The sequence below is a fragment of the Hippoglossus hippoglossus genome, chromosome 8 (assembly GCF_009819705.1).
Source record: "Hippoglossus hippoglossus isolate fHipHip1 chromosome 8, fHipHip1.pri, whole genome shotgun sequence".
NCBI lineage: Eukaryota > Metazoa > Chordata > Actinopteri > Pleuronectiformes > Pleuronectidae > Hippoglossus > Hippoglossus hippoglossus.
Window position 1 is genome coordinate 6308514 of NC_047158.1, and position 20765 is coordinate 6329278.

A 20765-nucleotide genomic window follows, 5' to 3' on the forward strand; every position below is an offset into this window, starting at 1 on the left:
TCTGTTTTATTGTTTTCAAGATTCAAAATTGCAGAGGCTGAATTGTGAAAGCAAGAAAAAGTGAAACCGCAAGGATGGAAAAGGTTTTGCTCTCACTAAAAGGAAGATATGAGAAATAGAAGCACAACACATTGGAAGACAGAAGCACAGCTTTACAGAAAATTTGAAAAAAATTAAAAAAAACTCACAAAACACTGTCAGTAGCATGATTTGGAAACCTCCAAATGACATTAGAGGTGTAAGCTGATGCAGGTCAGTACCATACAGGGGTAAACATTAAAGTACAGTATTTACATGCCATTCTTGCCCCCAACCTGATTTCTCACAATATTCAGCAATGAGTAAATATCCTAAGCTTTGTCCCCACCAGACGTTTCAGTCAAAGGAATACCTGAACCTTCCTCGGCTGGAGAAATAAAGCTATATTGTCCATGTTTCTTACGACGTTTGCAGAGAGTGATCATGACGATGAGGAGGAGGGTGAGGAAGCACAGAATCAGCAACCACCAAAGGATTGACAGCGAGCGTCCTCTGAGTAGGTCCCCTCTACCTGTAAACAAGAAAATAATATTATTACTTTTCTTTCTCCACAACATCTGCATCAGCAACAACTTCTTGCTCCACATTTCCACAAGTGTCATTTGCAGAATCAGAATTAATGACCTCTCATCCTCAGTGTGACAGATCTTGACACGCTCCCAACTTTATTCGTGGCAACGCAGATGTAAACACCAGCATTGGTAGACGTGGCTCCTGTGACACTGACGTTCTTCTGGCGCCCTCCAGTGGTCTCCCTCACATTCTCGACAGCGGGGAAGTTCCACTGGATCTCAGGGACAGGGTTTCCCTCAGCGCTGCAGGCAAAAGTCACATTTTGTCCCGGGGTCACCTCCTGACTGTAGTTCCCCTCCCTGAACTCAGGGGCAACTGTGGAGCAAAAAAGAAGGCAGATTTGAGAAGAAGACATCACCACAACATAAAAAAGGCTCTTTCTGTGACGCCAAACATTAAAACTCACACAAAACATCAAGATATAGTGTGCGGTTGGCTGTTCCGTGTGGGTTGGCTGCTCTGAGGACGTATTTTCCACTATCGCGCTTTGTCCAGCGTTGTGGGAAAACCATCACTTCTCCATCTTTAAGCCAGGTGATGATGGGTGCAGGTTTTCCCTCGGGTTCGCACTCCATTCTGACCTTTCCATTCTCTCTGACCTCATAGCGATCATCACAGGTAAATGAAGGGCCATCTGTGAATATAGTGTTAGGATAGTTTTCAGAATTAAAGGGTCAGTGTGCAGAATCTAGTGACATCTAGTGGTGGATTTGCACCATTTGCACCACAAACATGAGAGAGAACCTGTGGTATCCTTCAGTTGTGTTTAAAAGGTGTTTAGTTTGTTCAGTTTGGACTACTGTAAAAAACATGGCGGCCTCCGTAGAGAGGATGTAAATATAAAGTGTTTAAATATAAAGGGCCCTTTCTAGGGTAAAGAAAACCACAATTTGTGCAATTTAGATGAAACACACTAGTGAAAACGTCTCTAGGATTATTTTGTATTCAATTTCTGCCAATAGATCCCTTTCACCTAAATCTTAGACCTTTAAAAATATAAACTTAATGAATCTTTGGTACGGTAGAGTCGGGTGTACTCACATTCAAATGTGATATTAACAGACGTGTTGGTCGAGGAGAGCTCATTAGAGACTGCTGCTGTGTATTTTCCTGAATGAGCCCTGGAGAGAGGCTCAGACGGATTGATCCGTTTTCCCTCATAGTACCAGTGAACAGTGGGTGGAGGGTTCCCATCAGCTTTACAGGGCAACATTTCCAGCTTGAAGTAATGCTCCACTCCATTGAAATGGGTCGGACAATCTTGCATCATTGGCTTATCTGCATGTAAACATGAGCATAGATCACAATTAATATTAGCAGAGAGATAGATACCTTTATCTCTAATATGTGGAAAACTCACAGTGCACAACAGCGGTGTAAGGCTCTGAGGATATTGTGGGAATGGTGTTTGGTCCCTTTGGTCCCAGGAGCAGCTCAGCGTGGCATCTGAAAAGTGCTCCGTTGTGATCTCTCGTAGGTGTCACTCTCAAAAGAGAGGTCTTGTTGACTGGGGTCACGCTGGTGTCGTTGAACATCTCCTCGTCATAGTTTTCCTCGCCCATGGACCACATCACCCTGAGGTTCAGCACAGGAGCCACACTGATGATGTCACATCTCAGCAGGTACTGGACGCCCTCCACCATGGGACCTTGAGTCCCCGCTGAGACCGACACGACGTCTGGAGTCTCTGTGAATAACACAAAGGAAAATATGTGGTAAGAACAAAGAAAGGTGATGATAATCCTGACATTGCAAACACAATTGTATAAGAGGTGTCAATGCCAACATTTTTAGTGTGTGCTATTTCAAACTGCTGAATATTATTGTATTCTCCCTATATACTTTTCTTTTAAAGTGACATGGTACAGGTACTATGAAGAGTTTACGCAAGCAAGACGACATTACTTCACATTATTATGTCAAACATTTTGGATGATAATCCCCTCGAGATAAAGAGGAGATTGTGTATAGTGCAGTCTGTATACTCACTATAGAGCTTGATGTTTGGCTCTACAAAACACCGGTGATTATTTCTCAGAGTAATGTAGCATTTAGGTTTTAAGGACCAGTCTTGAAGTTTTTCAACCGTCCAGGTGAAAGATGGAGGGTTTTCAGACCCTGTGCCTCCGACTGAAGCCTCCCAACTAATTCCTGAAACATCTGTGGCTGATGTGCTGCAGTTAACTGAAGCTCTGTCGCCAAATCTCACCACAACTTCACCAGGTGTCAGCGTCAGGGGGCAAACTGCCATTCAGAAAGAAAATCATATTCCATCAGCGTTTGATAAATATGAAGTTATCAAAAGTATCTACAGGTTGATAAACAAAGATATAAATGATGCATATTTGAGAGAAGTATACCCTTTCGTGGCACAGGGGTGGTCACGACCACAGCAGGTACTCCCATGACATCTTTTATCACATGGATAAAAATGGACTTATTTGTTCTTCCCAGATGATTGGAGGCTGTGCAGGTGTAATTTGCGCTGACGTTTACTTGAGTAACACTGAGATTCATTGTGTTCTCCATCATATTCACTCCATCACGGGTCCAGTGAAAGTGGGGAGGAGGGTTACCCTCAGCATCACAGCTCAGGGTGACATTATCACCCTCCGTCAAAGACATGTAGACATCAGTGGTGTTGTCGCTTAACTCAGGAGCATCTGAAGAGGAACATGCCTTTTGAATCATTCAAATACAGGATGTAAGTTTAGAATAAAAAATGACACCAGAGCGTTTACTCACATTGCGCGAAGATAACTACTGTGGCAGAAATAATGGGAAGTTTTGGCCCATTTGGCCCGAAGTCCAGCTGAGCCTCACATCGAAACTTGGCTCCGGTGTCTCCTCTGCTGACGTTGGCAATCAATTGAGGGGATTCGGTCACTGGCGTTTTGGATCTGTTGGGGAAAGACTCTGTCCTGATCATCTCGTTGTCTTTGTACCACTTCACAGTCAGGTTCTGAACAGGAGCAACATCGTGGACATCACACTGCAGAACATACTGTGTCTCCTCCACACTATAACTCAAAGGAAACAGGGAAACCATGTCTGGATTCTCTGTCAAAACAAAAGAAAATTGATTAGAGGAGTTATATCCCCCCCCCCCACACACACACACACACACACACACACTGCATGATATTTATTTGAAATTACACTCACTGTATAAAGTAATCTCGAGGTCTTTACTGCAGTCAAATGAGGCATTCATCTTTATGATGCACTTAGCCGTTACGTTCCAGTCTGACAGTGTCACTGTCCAAGGGATAAACGTGTCATCTACTGTCATTTCAGACTCTGCGTTTGACCAGTACATCCCATCATGATCCTCATGTGAGCTGCTGCAGTTTAGAAAGACCTCGCTTCCATATTCTGATATCACCTCAGAGGGATCCAGGACGAGAGGGTTGTGTTCTGTGGGGCATGTGCCGTCCGCATCTGTAAATAGACCAAACAGTGATGTTCTATTTGGACTTAACAGGTTTACTTTGCTGCTGTCTGCTGGCTCATGTCACCAATGCATGTCACTGTGAACTGTGTGAGGCTTAATTCTAGCTCATAGAGTCTAACCTTCACTCATCCTCTGAAGTTAGCACGAGTAAGTCAAATTTCACAGATAGTAACGTGGATATCTTCACCAAAAACATTATCACATCTACAGCTCCCACTAAAATCTCAATTAATTATTTAAAAAAAATATTTGTTCATTTTGTCAAATAGCCAATGACTAAATAAATGACAGTTTCTGATTTCCTCCAAATGATCCCAAACAGAGCCTCACCAAAGGAAAACTTAAATTTGTATCTAGTATGTTTTTTTAGCTTATTTTTGTAGTTGCCATCACTGGTCACATGTGCCGCGACCAAAACTATACGCAAGCAAGACCCACCCTGTTTTCAATATGTTTTACATCTAAAAATGTTTTATCGCTCTCTAAAATAACACTTACATTATGTGTATATCATCATGTCATGCAGAGCATCACTATCACTCACCACATAGCAAAACCATGAGCATTAGGAGATGCAGCATCCTGAGAGGCGGCATGTTAGATCAGCACGCGGGAGGAAAGAGGTGGATGGAAGAAGGGAAGGACGTTTCAAGATGGTCCAGAGGATGTCCAGCTTCAGGACCTGGACTAGATCAATTCTGGCCCAGACCTGGCTCCGGGAATGATGATGATGACTTTCGGCTGACAGTTGAACCAGTTTGAGGAGGAGAAAAAAAAAGGAAAACGAGGGGAAGTTCAACGCCCTAGTTGACAGGAAACCGCCTGTGAAGCGGAAATATAACATCACAACCACAGGTCTGCGTGGGGCAACCGTTGGTGATATGCTTCCCTCCTCCCACATTTAGTGAAATCATTCAGTGCATCTTCTTCACAAAAGTACATACAGGCTCTAATTTGGCACCGTTTTATTGAAAAGTTCATAGCAAATTGAAAAAAACATCAATTTTGTCAGGAAATTGCAACACAGAGAACTCGATACATGGTGGTCATCATCCAATGACTCACGGTCTACACACATGTCACTGAAAGGCCTCTAATAAGCATCTAAAGACATCTTTTATTTTACAGACACAGTTTGATTCCCCTTCACACACGTCTGAGAATCATTCACATCAGTTGATCACATTTCTTTCTCACATGTTGTCATCACAACTATGTTACGTGGGTTTGATCATCATGGAAACTCGTTTCAGGGAGTAGGACCCTCCGTGGAATTCCGCCCAGTAGACCCCATCCTGGTAGCGGCTGCGATAGTGTCCACCCCGATACCACACTCCATTCAGATTGGAGTGGGCACACATGTGGTACCACCAGCCTCCTTTCTGGTAATGGGCACAGTTACCTGATAACACAACAGCAGGTCAGAAGAAGTTACTCACATGAAAAGTCACTGAGAAAACAAACAGGACCAGTGGGAGAAAAGCAAACCTGTGTAGCTGTCCTTGTCTCGATCCAGAGTGGTGAAGGCCTTGTTGTTGTGCCACGAGAGCGAGTCCCCTGCATTGCCCTGGTATTGGCCCAACCGCAGTCGGTACCAGTCACTCTCCGGTTCCAGGTGGAAGCTGTCATACTCGGCATACACCTGCCGGCCCTGCCAGTCCTCCAGAGCCACACGTAGCTTATAATCAGCCTGTTTGGTCAGCCAGTAGAGGTGCTCCAAGCCGAGCCAGTACTCTCCATCTAGGTTCCCAAAGCCTTGCTGTAATATACAGAAGTTATTTACAGTTTATTGTGTTGCCCGTTTGCATTTTTTCCTATATTTTTTAGCAGTGTCAGTGTCAGTTTTTTCCACTACTTATGTCCAGACTCAATTATATCAACAACCAATGGATGCATTCCATTTATAGACATTCATGGTCCCTGGGTGATAAATCATAATTTTGGTGTATCCTGTGTTTTCCTCCAATACAAAAAGCTGTTAACCTGTTTTTACTTTTACAAAATCAATTGGATGTATTGGCACAAACTCATGTACAGACATTCATGGTCCCCAGAAGATGAATCCTCCCGACTTGAGTGATTCTCTGACTCTTCCTCTTAAAATAACAATAACTTGAACTTATATAGAGCCTTTGAAGCGACGCTTTACATGTGTCACTAGAGACGAGAGAAAAAAGAAAAGTTTCCACACAAAACAGGACAGAAATAAACAGCACTAATGGCGTCAAAGGCCTCGGTGAACAGGTGGTGTTTGAGGAGTTTTTTTTAAGGTGTCCAGAGATGCAGCATTGGGGATTTCATCGGGCACAGAGTTCCAGAGGGTGGGTGACACAAAAGGCTCTGTCTCTAAAGGTTTGCAGGGCATGGAGGGATTTGTGGGTGAGAAAGGTGTCTTAGTTGACATGTGTGTATTTCAAGGAACTGTCTTGACAACTATCATATGGATTGCCAAGAAATTTGGTGAACATTCATGTGACTTTTACGATGAACTGTAATCAGAATTTCAATGTATTTCAAACTTTCAAAATAAAGGCCATTCCCATCAGCCTCAGCCGTACTTACCATGCTAACATACAAGGCCAAAATACTGTAGGCTCTTTACAATTAAAAGAATAATGAACCACAGCGTTATTTTTAAAGTTGCACAAAATCACCTTATACTGCTCCCAAGTCCTGAAGAAGTTGACCGACCCATCCTGTCGTCTCTGGATGACCGTCCACCCTCCCTGAGCCTGACTCTGCTCACACCAAGCCTGCATCAGGCGGTTAGCGCTCTGCGGGCGGAGCAGGTATATCCCACTGGTGGTCTCGCCCGATTCCAGCACATGCTGGCAGTCCCGCCATGGCCCTGAGTCGAGAGGATAAGAATAAGAAAAATAATATGCAAATATGTGACATTAATATATATAATCATTTCAATTTTTACTAGTAAGTAATACTATTATGAATAGTTAGTAGTCAAATAGAGACACAACTGATTTTCTTCTTTAATTCTTCCCTGAAAACTTCTGAAATGAAGTCAGTGGCTCCGACTATTCATTACTTTCACACAGACCAAAACCAGTAGCTGTAATTTGGAAACAAAGAAGTGCCAGTTACAGGGAGTTTCAGAATTTGGTCTGTTGTTGTGTCCCATCGTCACTGTGCCTTCAGCTTATCTGTTCCCTGCTGAGGAATTTTTTCCCAGCTCATGTTCAATGTCTCATGTCACAGTGATGAAATGCACATGGGAATTTGCACAGAGAAAATGTATACATAGAGGAAAGCCTGAAGTGATAATGCCTGAAAGTGCTTTTGCTCCACTCTCACATAAGCGAGATGTGGCAACGCGAAACGTCTTTCAACAGACCTGTTGGGAGACGTTGAGTCACACACTTTGTCTCTTCTGACTTGTCGGAGGGAGGGCTCGAATCCTCTACTTTGTCATTTCAAACATTCCAGTTGTGCAAGTTTACGTTCGCAGTGTCGTCTATAGCTCCAACAAGTGCTGTGCTCCATGCATGTGTTCTTATTATAAATCCCCCTCTGCTCGGATAAGAGTTGTTTTTGACATTGTTTAGGCATTCCCAGTGAGATAGGGCTCCTACCAGCAGGTCACTGACTCCATCAGCCTCTGCTGCTTATCTGGGCAGTTAAATAACTCTGACAGAAGATTGGCGCACTTTATACACACAGGTTTGAGTCTCATCAAGCACTTCTGCTTAAAGACACGTTTGACTTGTGTGTACCTGGAGTCTTTGTGACAGGGGAACTAATGAAAGGGGGGGCTGTAGGAGTGTTGGTGCTGGGGAGGTTATGAACTCGCTCATTTTTTTCCTGCTGTGGCGGAGGAGCACTTTGGTCCCTTTGAACGTCATTGGTCATTTCGCTGGCTTCAGAGCTGTAATTAGGATGCACGTTAGACTGGATTTTTGGTGGTTCAGTCATCACCTGGTCGGACAAAGACAAAAATAACACAGCGCAACCTCAGTTCCTGTGTACAAATCGAGCACAAATTTGCAACATGCAGACCACAGATGGTTTCCTACCACGGAGGGCTGGTGGGTGGAGTCCCTGCACTGGCACTGCTTTTCCAGACGAGCAATAAACTGGTTCTGGGAGCTCAACATGGAAGTGATGGCTCCATATTTCTTCTCCAGCTCCCTGTAATTGCTGGACACCTGCAGGGCCTGAGATGTCCCAACCCCCAGAACAGACACAGTATGAGTTTGACCATGTAGCTTCGCTGTGACATGAATCAAACTTCAACGAGGACTGCAGTGCTCTGCTCACCTGTGTTGTAGCATTGAGCAGCAGGTTCTCCGCCCTTCGCTGCTCCGAAGCCTGGTCCTTTTGGTTGATGACTTCATGCAGCAGCTGGGCGTAGAGCTGGGTGATGCGTGAATTCATGCTGTTACTCTCTTTGCGCAGGGCTCTTACCTCCATGGCAAGGGTCCCCTCCTGGTTCAGTTGGCCCCTGAATTTCTCCATCTCTTCCTGCTGTCGCCTGAGCTCCGCCCGCAGCGCTGCCACCTCAGACTGGTTGGCGGCAGCAGACTGTGTGTTCAAACACAGCGCCCCTGTCAGTTTTTGCTGGGGGACAATGAAGGTGTAGGAGCACCGGCCTCCGTTTGTATCTGAGGACCGTGATGAACGTTTCTGAGTGTTATTTCCATTGGCCCCTTCCCTCCGTCCACCAGCTTCTGGTATGTCCACACAAAGGGTTAGAAAAAGAGTCAGGCCTATCGTCAGTGTCTTCTCCATGAATGTGTTCAGCTTCAGGTGCCACCTTGGAAGTGGAGGAGAGGACATAATGAGAATCACCACCAGCACCTAAATATCACCTCATAATGTTTGAATGAGCCTTTATCATTCTGACACTTTGAAAAAAAAAGACGTCAACTTTGACTTCCAGGAAAACTGAGTGTTGTGGGTTCTCACTGTCTGCCAGATGTTTCCTCAAACGTCAAAGTACACCCAATTCCCCCTGGCTGGAATTTATTAGCAGGTCAACACTTATGGGTGAACACTCAACACAGACCAGCCAGAATCAACACACCTCCATCTCACAGTCAACAGACAGCTCGGCTCTACATCCAACCACAACCACCACGGTCAACACCATAAACACATGAATCAATACCGACATCTCAAACAAGCATCTTCTCTATCTCAATGAAAAGCATCATAAGACCCACCAGTAGAAATCTGAAACAAACCACCAGGAAAATAAAAAAAAATTCCCAGTAGATAAATCACAATATAGAGTACAATGATCTGACCTCAATGCCATTGTAAATACATGTAAGTCTACCTAAAAATAGATTGTATTAGAAAAAAGACCATTCATTACTTACTGTAGCAGCTGGAAAGTGTTTTGAGAAGTCTTTGCTCTTTTCCAGTAGGAAAAACTTCCAGCAAGCCGCTGATGTAAAGTTAAGGCAAAGACATTTTAGAAATCACATCTTTAAGAGTCACATAAATGAGCCGCTTCTTCCAAATAAAGAGACATCTGTGGTCCTCTCTAATGTTAAAGTGAAGCAGATGCAGTAAGATTTGTCAGTGGTCAGACCAGCTCGTCTTCCCGGGGGATTCTGTCCCAGGATCTCTCAAGAAGGAGACAACTAATTACACATTGTCCAAATGGCACCGCCTCCCAGTGCTGGTTGTTTAGCTGGGTGTTCAGTGCAGGAGTCTCCTCCTCCCTCTGCCATCATTGACCTGCTGCCCTGACACAAACTCTACAGAGCTCAACTGCACCAATGCAGTTTCTTCCACTTTAACCTCATTGTTGAAACATCTTTGGTTAGATGCATAGCCTTTGTCTTCCCGTGTGCAGAAAGCATGCCGTCTCTGTTCAATGTGAGAGACAGTTTTACAAAAATGTTGACAAATTATGTTTAATTGTCAATTTTACATCAGCTTACATACATTGGAGCTTATATTCTGCAGGCTCCTCTTGACTATTCACAGCTTTATCTTCTATCTGACTTGAGCAGTGGTGGAAGAAGTCTAGTTTTTATTTAACTAAAAGTAGCAATATAATAAAGAACTGCATTTAAAATCTTAATTGATTAAAAGTATAAAAGTACATCATAAAATAAGTATTTAAAGAGTTTGTATTATAAAAGATACAATATTTGAATGTCACAGATGAAATCGGTACTGCTTGGTGCTTTAATCCATCTACATTTTTAATATTTGAACATGTACATTTGCAAAGGAACTTAATACTGTGATTGTCAAATAAAGAAGGTGGAGTACAATCCTTCTTTCTTTAAATATAGTGAAGCAGAAGTAAAATACTGTATGTGTTTCAACTTTCATGTTAGAGAGCTTGAAGTCTTCACCCAGTGGAGTTGTTTGTGCTGCATGCAGGGCTGCATTCAGTGTTGTGAGGTGGAAAATATTATTATTATCATTATTGTTGCACTTGATTACAGTCACACCGAAACTGCCTGTGGTTTTAAATTTGCTGGTGAAGCAGTTGTACTATTCTACTGATAAGATGGAAGTGGAACTTGTCACCAACCCTGTTTTTTGTACAGCTTTTGACCACATCCCCATCACTGCTGCCTTCTTCGCTGTGGCTAGTGTGAATATATACGAGCTGGCTGTTAACGGTAGTCGGATGTGAGGGGAGCGCCTGCTTTGAATTACGTGTGTTTGCTGGTTTCTGCTGGTCACAATTAGGAACTGCAGCAACACTGCAAGAGCTTTATAAATCAGATTTAGGCAAATGTGTGAAATAAATAAAAAAACAAATTAGACTGAGGGCCAATAATAACAATTGACTACATCTCTGTTTCATGTAGGTCACAGTGTCTTGGTCACCTCATTTGAGAACATAGGACAAGATAGAGAATATCAGCTGTATGTTCTACCGCACTAATCAATGCCTGCCACCAGTTGATGTTATGGGATGTTAGGGACATGTCTTTAGGGAATGAATCAGTAAAAGAAGAAGACACCATTCAGTGGACACAGTCTCTGCTTTTGTGAAGACACCTCATTGAATGAAAGGGCCTTCCAGACCGTGGCTTGCCGGCAGGGGGCGTGCTAGCCCGCGGCACTATGCTTGTAACTGCCTATATATCCGGTTCAGCTCGGAACTAGGAACCAGACACGCGAGAAACACCGGACCTGTTTAGTGTGACACACAGTGCTGGAGCCATGTGCCACACGTCGTGTCGGGTCCACAGTTGAATAGTTGTCTACAGGTGTTTGCTGTCATTATGATCGTGGTTTGTTTTTGTAGTACAAATCCACTGTGTCGCGTTTAGTGTGCCTTTGCTCCGCGTGTCGCTGAATTATGGGGAAATCAAAGGTAGGTAACGGCCTATGCTAACAGGTTAGCATTAGCTGATCGTACTAAAGAGACTGTAAAACAACTGTTCTTAACTGAAAAAGTGTAGCTTGAGTTAAATAAGGAAATCCTGGTTGAGCTGTGTTTGTTGGTGGATGTGTGATAGCGTTAGCAAAGCCACTTGACATCGGCATTAGCCACATTTCTTTAGCCGAGTCAACGTGCGTTTAAATCGCCTTTTCCTCAAACTCTTACAATTCAATTCTCCCAGCGTTACTTCAATGTCTTACGTCCGTGTCATTTGTTCGTGGGTGTTTTTGTCAGACCAAGAACCAGAAGAAATCCCGAGTCGCAGCGAACCATGTGGCCGAGCACACCTACGGAGCTGTGCCCCACTCCTTCGTCTTCCATCGGGGTCAGGTCGGGAAAAACGTGGGTCAGCTCATCCTGGACGTGCGGAAAGTCCTGGAGCCCTACACCGCCGAGTCTCTGAAGGTCTCTTAGCTTTTATTGCACTCATGTTTTAAATCTTTCCTTATATTTAAGTATTGCATGCTACTTGTTATTACTTACTTTTGACTCTTGCTGCTGTAATATTGCTAATTCCCCCTTAATGGGACTAATAAAGGATTATATAATCTTATCCTAGCTGCAGGAAGATTCATCTAAGAACTGCTGCAGTTCTTTTAAATGATACCAGCAAAGTAGAAGTGTGTGTGGGACAGGCTTGATTTTAAGTTTTGAATGCAAAGCTATGTTTTTCCTGAGAAATTGTATTATACAACAGGATTTGTCTCATCAGGTGGTCACAGTCTCATTGCCTGATCTGTTTTCTTATTTTTTTATTTTCCACCAGGTCAGGAAAAAGAACGTGCTGAAAGATTTCGTGTCCATCGCAGGACCCCTGGGAGTGACACACTTCATGATCTTTAGCAAGACCCCCAGCAGTATCAACATGGTGAGATCACATCATCCTTGAGGACTCAGATCCACCCCCCCCCCCCCCTTGTTAAGTCTTTACTCTAACAAAGATTTTCTCGTCCTCCCAGAGACTTGCTCGACTTCCCAAAGGCCCCACGCTTCATTTCAGAGTGCTCAAGGTAAACACTGTGTTTGAAATCATGAATAAGAATAGACACAGGGGCCCAGATGATGAAGATTTAATATTTTGACTGTTGAGTGATGTTTTTCAAAGTAAACGCACTGATGTGCCCAAACTGACCGTCATTTTAAACCATTTCCTTTCCCCCCCTGTTTTTAAATACACCCAAACTTGTTTTCTTTCAGTACTCTCTCATCAAAGATGTGATTTCAACTCTGAAGAAGCACCGGATGCACGAGCAGCAGTTCTCACATCATCCACTACTCATCCTCAATAACTTTGGAACTGATGGCATGCACATTAAACTCATGGCCACCATGTTCCAAAACATGTTTCCTTCCATTAATGTGCACAAGGTACGTTTGGCCAACTGAACCGTTGCATTAGAGCGCGTGAGACCTAGTGGTTTAAAGCCTTGTCGGTATGATGAAAGTATAGTCTTCTGATTTCCCCTGACGATTCATCAAAAGTAAACGCTATCTGACCTTTTAAGGCTTAAGTGATTCTTTGCCTTCAAAGTTGAGTCTGAATTCAAGTGATAAATGTGGAGTTTATTTTTTCAGGTAAGCCTCAACAACATAAAGAGGTGTGTGTTGCTGAATTACAACCCGGAGACTCAGGAAATAGAGTTTCGGCATTAGTAAGTAAAACTGTTTTGTCATTAATACTAAAGTGGAAGTCATTGTTTTCTCCGTTTTTATCCGTGTCTGTAAGAAAAACGCGAAGTGCTTTCAAATGTTAGAATTATGTCACAGTATTTCATAGTTTTTAAAGGAAAAACTAAAAAAATGAATTTTCATGTAACAAATCCTGAAATGACGCCTGGGCTCAGATGATGACAAATCAGGACTTGACTGTCCAGTGATGCATGTTCAAAGTAAACGCACTGATGGGCCTCGTGACATTAACTGTATTTACTGCCATTTATTGATGAGATGTCAAAGTGACCCAAATGATCTTGTTCCCACCCTGCAGCAGCCTGAAGGTTGTCCCTGTCGGCATGAGCCGCGGAGTCAAGAAGCTGATGCAGGAGAGGTTTCCCAACATGAACAAGTTCGAGGACATCAGTGAGCTGCTGATGAAGTAAGGTTCTAGTGAAAGTTTAACTCGTATAGTCCTCCTGAGGCCACAGGGAACTACATCCCCTCTGCAGCTGCATTATTATCTGCAGAATTGTTGACATGGAGTTGTGTCTAAACAGTTTTGTGCTTTTTCTCTCAGGGGGGCGAACCTTTCAGAAAGTGAAGCGGAACAAGACGGGGATCACAACATCACCGAGCTGCCGCAGGTCTACTCTGGAAGAGGCAACATGCCATCCCAACAGAGTGCTGTCCGTTTGACCGAGGCGAGTACGCAGAGGGAGTTTGTTTAGAAAACGTTAAGATGCTGCTGGGATGGAAGCTAAATTTTGTGTTTTGTTTTGCCACAGATTGGTCCTCGCATGACTCTGCAGCTGACGAAGATCCAAGAAGGCATGGGAGAAGGAAATGTCCTCTATCATACCATGAGTGAGTCATTTTGCATTCAGTCATCTCTCTGCTCGCTGTTCAGGTGTACATGATGAAAAAAAACAGTATGAATTCCATGATCTCTCTCTAAAAGTAAACGCTTACTGATACATCTACTGCTTACTTCATGTGATCTACACCCAGCACAAACTGTTCCTCACCAGATATTTTGTTTGGAACTATGTTTTTTACAGTCTCCAAAACAGAGGAGGAAATACAGGAGATCCTGAACAGGAAGGAGGCCCAGTTAAAGGAGAAGGCGGCTCGGAGGAAGAAGCAGGCGCAGAACGTTGCTCAGAAAAAAGAGATGCGAGAAGAGAACAAGTAAGTTGACCCTGAAGATTATTTAAATCTTCTGTCTGTAATTTATTTTACATTTGGCCTGAGTGTAATTTTTTTTTTATCATTAACAGAAAGAAGAGTCTGGAGGGCATTAAGCGGAAACGCGATGAGGAAGAAGACGACAGTGAGGTGGAGGATCCTGGGAGGCAGGACGGTCACACGGCTCCTCATGTGTCAGACGACGAGGAGGAGTACTACAGACAGGCTGTCGGACAGGAGCCAGATGAAGGTGTGTAATGATGTACTAAAATGTTAGAGCTTAAATCTTGTTTTGATAATATTTAGTTATTGAGCAAGATTTTTTTTTTCTCTGTTTGCAGACATGTTCCCAGTCAAAAAAAAGAGGCGGAGCTCAGAACATGGACCTGACAGGCGGAGGACGCCGTTCGCTGGTAAATCCGGGAGACATGACGGACAATCTAAATCACCAAAGAGAGGGGGTCCAGAAGGCTCGCAAAGAGACAAAACGGGAAAAGGTTTTAAGAAATTCGGGGACAGGGAGAAACCGTTTGGAAACAAAATGAAGCCTGGAGGAAAGGCATTCGGAGCTAAGAAATTTGGTGACAGAGAAAGCAAATTTGGTGACAGAGAAAGTAAATTTGGTGGAAAGAAGAAATTTGAAGGGAAAAAAACGTTTGGAAAGAAAAACAAGGACAGCTCGTTTAAATCTAAAGGTCAGAAAAGCAGAGATGGCTTCAAGAAGAAAGGTATGGGAGCGAAGCAAGGATTCAAACAGAGGAAGGGAAAAGGTTGAACCAACCTACTTCCCAGACTCGGGACATTGAATGTGTAATTATTTTGAAGCACCAGGTGGCAGCACGTATCCATTTTGCCATCAGTGAAAGGTTGTTTTGACAGACTGTTTGTTTGTTGCTGAGCGTCAGCAGGGGGACAGAAGTGAAGATGAAAGTTGTATATTTTCACACTGTACGAAATAATATTGAAAATGTACTTGTTCAATAAATTGTTTAAAATATATCTTTCTGACTTGGTGCATGGGAGCGGTTGAGGAAAAAGAACACGGCAAAATGCAGGTTGCACATCAAGTTGTATCATAATTAGACATCCAATAATAAGACTAGTGATGGGACTGATGATGAAACTATTAACAGTAAGTGATTGTGTGTGCTGAGCAGGACCATGGGGGCAGTAGTGGATCAGCATCACATTCAGACTGCAGCGAGATGGTAAAGCACAAAGCATGATGGGACAGAGACTGTGCTGAGTTAGTAACATGCAGCAATGGGATATGAAAAGGAGAGGAACATCTTCAGTGTTGGCCCAAGAGCACCATAACCTGGGGATGGTCAAAGACAAACCTGAGCCAGCCCCTAACACAAAATTAATCCAAAAACGTTTTCTGTCTAGAAGTGATGGAAGTAGAGATGAAGGGGGGAAAAGGTTCAAATCAGTAATTGGGTTTCTGTATTAAAGAATGAAATTAAAACTAGAATGCTTTGATAAAGTGCAGATATTCAGAGGCAAATAATGTTAAATGACAGGTAATGAATTACTCTAGCACTTCTCTCTGATTTTGACTATGCAGCGGTTGACGGACATTCAGAATAGCAGGTCTGAACTGTTATAAATATAACTGTACAGAATATACAATTAGTTTTTTGATTGCTTGACTTAAAATCAGTGAAAAAAGATTTCCAATAAAATCTGAGTGATTACACAGAAATGGGGTAAACCCCTGTACGTGTTTGTATTTTGATAGTTCATAATATATACATTAGGTAGAATGGCACTCAGTACAGTGCATAGGAGGCCAAGACCAATCAAGCTGCACCTAGTTACACACACTCAGATATTAGTTCCCTAAATATGTCGGATTGTTTTTCATCAAGGTTAATTATTTCCGGAATATATTTGAGAGCGCCATATTTCGCAAAGTTAAAAAAAAGTGATAAACAATTCCTGGGTCCACTCCCTGATCTGCATTCACACCACAATTTATTGAGCTCCTCCCTGACCCGTAACACATCATTCAAACTACTCCTTGGCGTAGGAAATTATGAAGAAGTGTAGGTTTGGGATGTTTGTGCAAATACGGAGTAGAACAAGCAGCCATGACGTTAGCAGCCTTTTCACACCTTGTGATTCAGACGTCTGATTGAGATGCTGTTGCAACACTGTGCGGCACTCAATCGTGTCATCTGTCTCATGCATCCTGCCACAACTGCCTGCTCTTTATCACCAGTGTGTTTTCAAATGCACAGCTGACCTTACAGTTTTGCTTCTTCAAATTGCGAAACTCTTGCAGAGCGTAAGAGGATCTTTCATGTTCATATGCAGCAGCTCACCGCAGCTCACTCACATTTCTCTGCTGCTGTGTTTTGTGACACGTTTTCTTACTTCAGAGATGAACACTTTCTCCATCACGCCACAGTGCACTGCAAAATCTGCCTTTCAGTAAGTAGAAATTGACATTTTATAATTGTTAAATCTTCTTTCTGAATGTAACATTCAATTAACAGTTAATTTCATTCCAGATCATGTTTTTAAAAGTTTTCTAACTTCCTATAAGGAAACATATGAATCAGATATGAGCTATTATTAAACGTGTGTCAAATACTTCCATTTCTAGATATATGACAACTTAATAAACTTCAGCATGAGAGCAAGATGGCGCACAGTTTCGCCGTCTGTGAGAGGTTTCAAATAGACCTGCTGCCCTGGATGTACGGGGTTGAGTTCATCGTGGCCCTGACAGGAAACCTCTTTGCCCTGTGGCTGCTGGTGGTCAGAGAGAGAAGGAACTGGCACACCGGCGTTGTCTTGTCTTGTAACCTGGCCATCAGTGACCTGCTCTACATCCTCACCCTGCCTCTGCTGATTGTCTACTACTCACTGGAGAAACACTGGATTTTTGGTGAAGCCGCATGTAAGATCGAGAGGTTCCTCTTCACCTGCAACCTCTATGGGACCATCTTCTTCATCATGGCAATAAGTGTGAACCGGTGCGTTGCCCTCGTGTTTCCCTTCTTCACCCATTCCTACGTGCTGCCTGCCCACGCCAAAGCCGTCAGTGTGGTCATCTGGGTTGTCGTGGGAGCCATTTCCTCCCCTGTGTGGAAATTTGCCACCGTTAGCCGAAATGAGCACAACAACCACAATAAGTCTCTGTGTGTGTCCTATGCTCGTCAGAATCGTGCAGATGAAATCTCTCACTTCACGTACAAAGTATTTCTGGCTGTGTTTGGGTGCCTCGTTCCATTTATAGTGACTTTCACTTCTTACTGTGTGGTGATTTCAGTGGTGTGGAAAAATGTCAGTATAACAACACTGGAGAAACGCAAGGTCGCTCTGTTGGTCGGATCGGTGGTTGTGCTGTATGCTGTTTCCTTTGTGCCGTACCACTTCTTTCAGACCTACAACCTGTATATGAGAAAGAAGGATCACACCAACACTGTGTGCTGGGTTTACGAGATGTACCAAGTGTCCAAGGGCCTGGCAAGCCTGAACATGTGTCTGCACCCAGTCCTTTACATGGCTTTGTTTGACAGTATGAGAGTAGCGTGTTGTGGGAAGAGCTCAGAGGACAACTTCCGCGCAGTGGCCAGAGAGTAAAGCTGCTGCCTGACGGCTTTTCTGCGACGCACGGCCTTCTTCTATTTTTAAATATAATAACGTTTACACAGGAATTATTTCCACAGGATATCTCACTTTGAAGACATGGATCTTTGCCATATTATTTTGTCTGTATTATCAACTTTGACACATAGCAATCATTTGTTTTTCTATTGCTTGACTTAAAATCTGTGAAAAAAGATTTCCAACAAAACTGCATAAAATCTGAGTGATTACACAGAAATGGGGTAAACCCCTGTACGCGTTTGTATTTTGATAGTTCATAATATATACATTAGGTAGAATGGCACTCAGTACAGTGCATAGGAGGCCAAGACCAAACCATCCCTTTACCTTCAATCAAGCTGTAACTACTTACACACACTTGGAGATATTAGTTCCCTAAATATGTCTGATTGTTTTTCATCAAGGTTCATTCATTATTTCCTGGAAAATCAGTGAAAATATTTGAGAACGCCATATTTCGCAATGTTAAAAAAAAGTGATAAACAATTCCTGGGTCCACTCCCTGATCTGCATTCACACCACAATTTATTGAGCTCCTCCCTGACCCGTAACACATCATTCAAACTACTCCTTGGCGTAGGAAATTATGAAGAAGTGTAGGTTTGGGATGTTCGTGCAAATACGGAGTAGAACAAGCAGCCATGACGTTAGCAGCCTTTTCACACCTTGTGATTCAGACGTCTGATTGAGATGCTGTTGCAACACTGTGCGGCACTCAATCGTGTCATCTGTCTCATGCATCCTGTCACAACTGCCTGCTCTTTATCACCAGTGTGTTTTCAAATGCACAGCTGACCTTACAGTTTTGCTTCTTCAAATTGCGAAACTCTTGCAGAGCGTAAGAGGATCTTTCATGTTCATATGCAGCAGCTCACCGCAGCTCACTCACATTTCTCTGCTGCTGTGTTTTTGACACGTTTTCTTACTTCGGAGATGAACACTTTCTCCATCACGCCACAGTGTACTGCAAAATCTGCCTTTCAGTAAGTAGAAATTGACATTTTATAATTGTTAAATCTTCTTTCTGAATGTAACATTCAATAAACAGTTAATTTCATTCCAGATCCTGTTTTAAAAAGTGTTCTAACTTCCTATAAGGAAACATACAAATCAGATATGAGCTATTATTAAACGTGTGTCAAATACTTCCATTTCTAGATATATGACAACTTAATAAACTTCAGCACGAGAGCAAGATGGCGCACAGTTTCTCCGATTGTGAGAAGTTTCAAACAAACCTGCTGCCCTGGATGTACGGGGTTGAGTTCATCGTGGCCCTGACAGGAAACCTCTTTGCCCTGTGGCTGCTGGTGGTCAGAGAGAGAAGGAACTGGCACACCGGCGTTGTCTTGTCTTGTAACCTGGCCATCAGTGACCTGCTCTACATCCTCACCCTGCCTCTGCTGATTGTTTACTACTCACTGGGGAAACACTGGATTTTTGGTGAAGCCGCATGTAAGATCGAGAGGTTCCTCTTCACCTGCAACCTCTATGTGAGCATCTTCTTCATCATGGCAATAAGTGTGAACCGCTGCGTTGCCCTCGTGTTTCCCTTCTTCACCCGTTCCTACGTGCTGCCTGCCCACGCCAAAGCCGTCAGTGTGGTCATCTGGGTTGTCGTGGGAGCCATTTCCTCCCCTGTGTGGAAATTTGCCACCGTTAGCACAAATGAGCACAACAACAGTACGACTCTGTGTGTGTCCTTTGGTAATCAGAATCATGCAGATAAAATCCCTCACTTCACTTACAAAGTATTTCTGGCTGTGTTTGGGTGCCTCGTTCCCTTTATGGTGACTTTCACTTCTTACTGTGTGGTGATTTCTGTGGTGTGGAAAAATGTCAATATAACAACACTGGAGAAACGCAAGGTCGCTCTGTTGGTCGGATCGGTGGTTGTGCTGTATGCTGTTTCCTTTGTGCCGTACCACTTCTTTCAGACCTACCACCTGTATATGAGAATTAAGTATCCCAACAACACTGTGTGCTGGGGTTACGAGATGTACCAAGTGTCCAAGGGCCTGGCAAGCCTGAACATGTGTCTGCACCCAGTCCTTTACATGGCTTTGTTTGACAGTATGAGAGTAGCGTGTTGTGGGAAGAGCTCAGAGGGCAACTTCAGAGCAGTGGCCAGAAAGTAAAGCTGCTGCCTGACGGCTTTTCTGTGATGCACGGCCTTCTTCTATTTTTAAATATAATAATGTTTACACAGGAATTATTTCCACAGGATATCTCACTTTGAAGACATGGATCTTTGCCATATTATTTTGTCTGTATTATCAACTTTGACACATAACAATCTGTAATAAAACATCTTCGTTGCTGTAATGTGCTCATTTCAGTTTGATAAATCTGTTATTATCATCTTCCTCATGCACTTCCTGTCTTACCCAGTATATATAATTATATTCTTAGAAAATGAAAAAAAAGGGGATGTAAGATAAGTTGATTTTAATATATTTAAGAGGCCAAAAGTTGGGGCAAGTATTTGGCCATGAACAACAACAAAAAAACTAAAATGTGAAAAGTCTTGTGCAATCAATTATTTTCAATTTCAATCCTTTTTCTTTTTCTCCCTGAACAGTGAAGTGTGGCAATAAACCAACTTAATCATTCTCAGTTTGGTTTTTCAGAGGTTGAAAAGGGAAATAAAGGAAAATTCCTCCCTATAAATAAAACTCACTAACTATTTCCCGCTTGTTTTTTATGATGGTGAACTCAACATATTTCATTTGCTGGTCGGACCGATAATTAATCAATCAAAAATTGTCAGATGTATTGATAATGAGATTTTTTTTGTTTGTAATGTAAACTACAATAATAAACACTATATTTTCAGACAGATGCCCTCTTCAAGACAGGAGT

At 42.9% G+C, this 20765-nt stretch overlaps 4 protein-coding genes across 7 annotated transcripts; 2 read left to right on the forward strand and 2 right to left on the reverse strand.

Moving 5' to 3' along the window:
* Positions 1 to 231: 231 nt before the first annotated feature.
* LOC117765796 (vascular cell adhesion protein 1-like) lies at positions 232 to 4825 on the reverse strand. Of its 3 annotated transcripts, XM_034592293.1 has the most exons (10): positions 4611 to 4823; positions 3778 to 4053; positions 3358 to 3672; positions 2973 to 3275; positions 2602 to 2856; positions 1973 to 2299; positions 1654 to 1890; positions 1019 to 1246; positions 660 to 927; positions 234 to 534 (listed from the first exon to the last, which is right to left on the reverse strand). In XM_034592293.1, the coding sequence occupies exons 1-10, from the start codon at positions 4660 to 4662 to the stop codon at positions 351 to 353; spliced, it is 2445 nt and encodes an 814-aa protein (XP_034448184.1). In that variant the 5' UTR covers positions 4663 to 4823; the 3' UTR covers positions 234 to 350. The 3 variants fall into 3 exon arrangements, with proteins under 3 accessions (XP_034448186.1, XP_034448187.1, XP_034448184.1); XM_034592295.1 differs by lacking the exon at positions 1019 to 1246 and having other exon boundaries at positions 232 to 534; positions 4611 to 4824; XM_034592296.1 differs by lacking the exons at positions 1019 to 1246; positions 1654 to 1890 and having other exon boundaries at positions 232 to 534; positions 4611 to 4825.
* Positions 4826 to 4901: 76 nt separating this feature from the next.
* On the reverse strand, positions 4902 to 9800 carry angptl6 (angiopoietin-like 6). The gene is made up of 7 exons (XM_034592297.1): positions 9403 to 9800; positions 8339 to 8834; positions 8095 to 8235; positions 7795 to 7996; positions 6721 to 6914; positions 5555 to 5825; positions 4902 to 5468 (listed from the first exon to the last, which is right to left on the reverse strand). Exons 2-7 carry the CDS (start codon positions 8807 to 8809, stop codon positions 5284 to 5286), a joined length of 1464 nt encoding a protein of 487 aa, XP_034448188.1. The 5' UTR covers positions 8810 to 8834; positions 9403 to 9800; the 3' UTR covers positions 4902 to 5283.
* Positions 9801 to 11162: 1362 nt separating this feature from the next.
* On the forward strand, positions 11163 to 18022 carry ppan (peter pan homolog). Its single transcript, XM_034592769.1, has 13 exons — positions 11163 to 11372; positions 11676 to 11846; positions 12208 to 12309; positions 12401 to 12451; positions 12639 to 12809; positions 13017 to 13093; positions 13429 to 13536; positions 13675 to 13798; positions 13883 to 13961; positions 14156 to 14285; positions 14375 to 14532; positions 14624 to 15054; positions 16905 to 18022. The coding sequence occupies exons 1-13, from the start codon at positions 11358 to 11360 to the stop codon at positions 17874 to 17876; spliced, it is 2589 nt and encodes an 862-aa protein (XP_034448660.1). The 5' UTR covers positions 11163 to 11357; the 3' UTR covers positions 17877 to 18022.
* Positions 16571 to 20224, forward strand: p2ry11 (purinergic receptor P2Y11). 2 transcript variants are annotated; one of them, XM_034592299.1, is made up of 2 exons: positions 16571 to 16718; positions 19062 to 20224. In XM_034592299.1, exon 2 carries the CDS (start codon positions 19100 to 19102, stop codon positions 20039 to 20041), a length of 942 nt encoding a protein of 313 aa, XP_034448190.1. In that variant the 5' UTR covers positions 16571 to 16718; positions 19062 to 19099; the 3' UTR covers positions 20042 to 20224. The 2 variants fall into 2 exon arrangements, with proteins under 2 accessions (XP_034448190.1, XP_034448189.1); XM_034592298.1 differs by lacking the exon at positions 16571 to 16718 and adding an exon at positions 18737 to 18886.
* Positions 20225 to 20765: the final 541 nt, after the last annotated feature.

Coding starts and splice junctions, on each gene's coding strand:
- LOC117765796 (XM_034592293.1), bottom strand. CDS start 4,662: ATGCCGCCTCTCAGGATGCTGCATCTCCTAATGCTCATGGTTTTGCTA. Junction 4,054..4,610: donor GCTCATGGTTTTGCTATGTG/GTGAGTGATAGT, acceptor GTCTATTTACAG/ATGCGGACGGCACATGCCCC. Junction 1,247..1,653: donor TGTTAATATCACATTTGAAT/GTGAGTACACCC, acceptor CTATATTCACAG/ATGGCCCTTCATTTACCTGT.
- angptl6 (XM_034592297.1), bottom strand. CDS start 8,809: ATGGAGAAGACACTGACGATAGGCCTGACTCTTTTTCTAACCCTTTGT. Junction 7,997..8,094: donor CCACCCACCAGCCCTCCGTG/GTAGGAAACCAT, acceptor TTGTCCGACCAG/GTGATGACTGAACCACCAAA. Junction 5,469..5,554: donor AGACAAGGACAGCTACACAG/GTTTGCTTTTCT, acceptor TTGTGTTATCAG/GTAACTGTGCCCATTACCAG.
- p2ry11 (XM_034592299.1), top strand. CDS start 19,100: ATGGCGCACAGTTTCTCCGATTGTGAGAAGTTTCAAACAAACCTGCTG.
- ppan (XM_034592769.1), top strand. Junction 12,810..13,016: donor CTTCCATTAATGTGCACAAG/GTACGTTTGGCC, acceptor TTATTTTTTCAG/GTAAGCCTCAACAACATAAA. Junction 13,962..14,155: donor TGTCCTCTATCATACCATGA/GTGAGTCATTTT, acceptor TGTTTTTTACAG/TCTCCAAAACAGAGGAGGAA.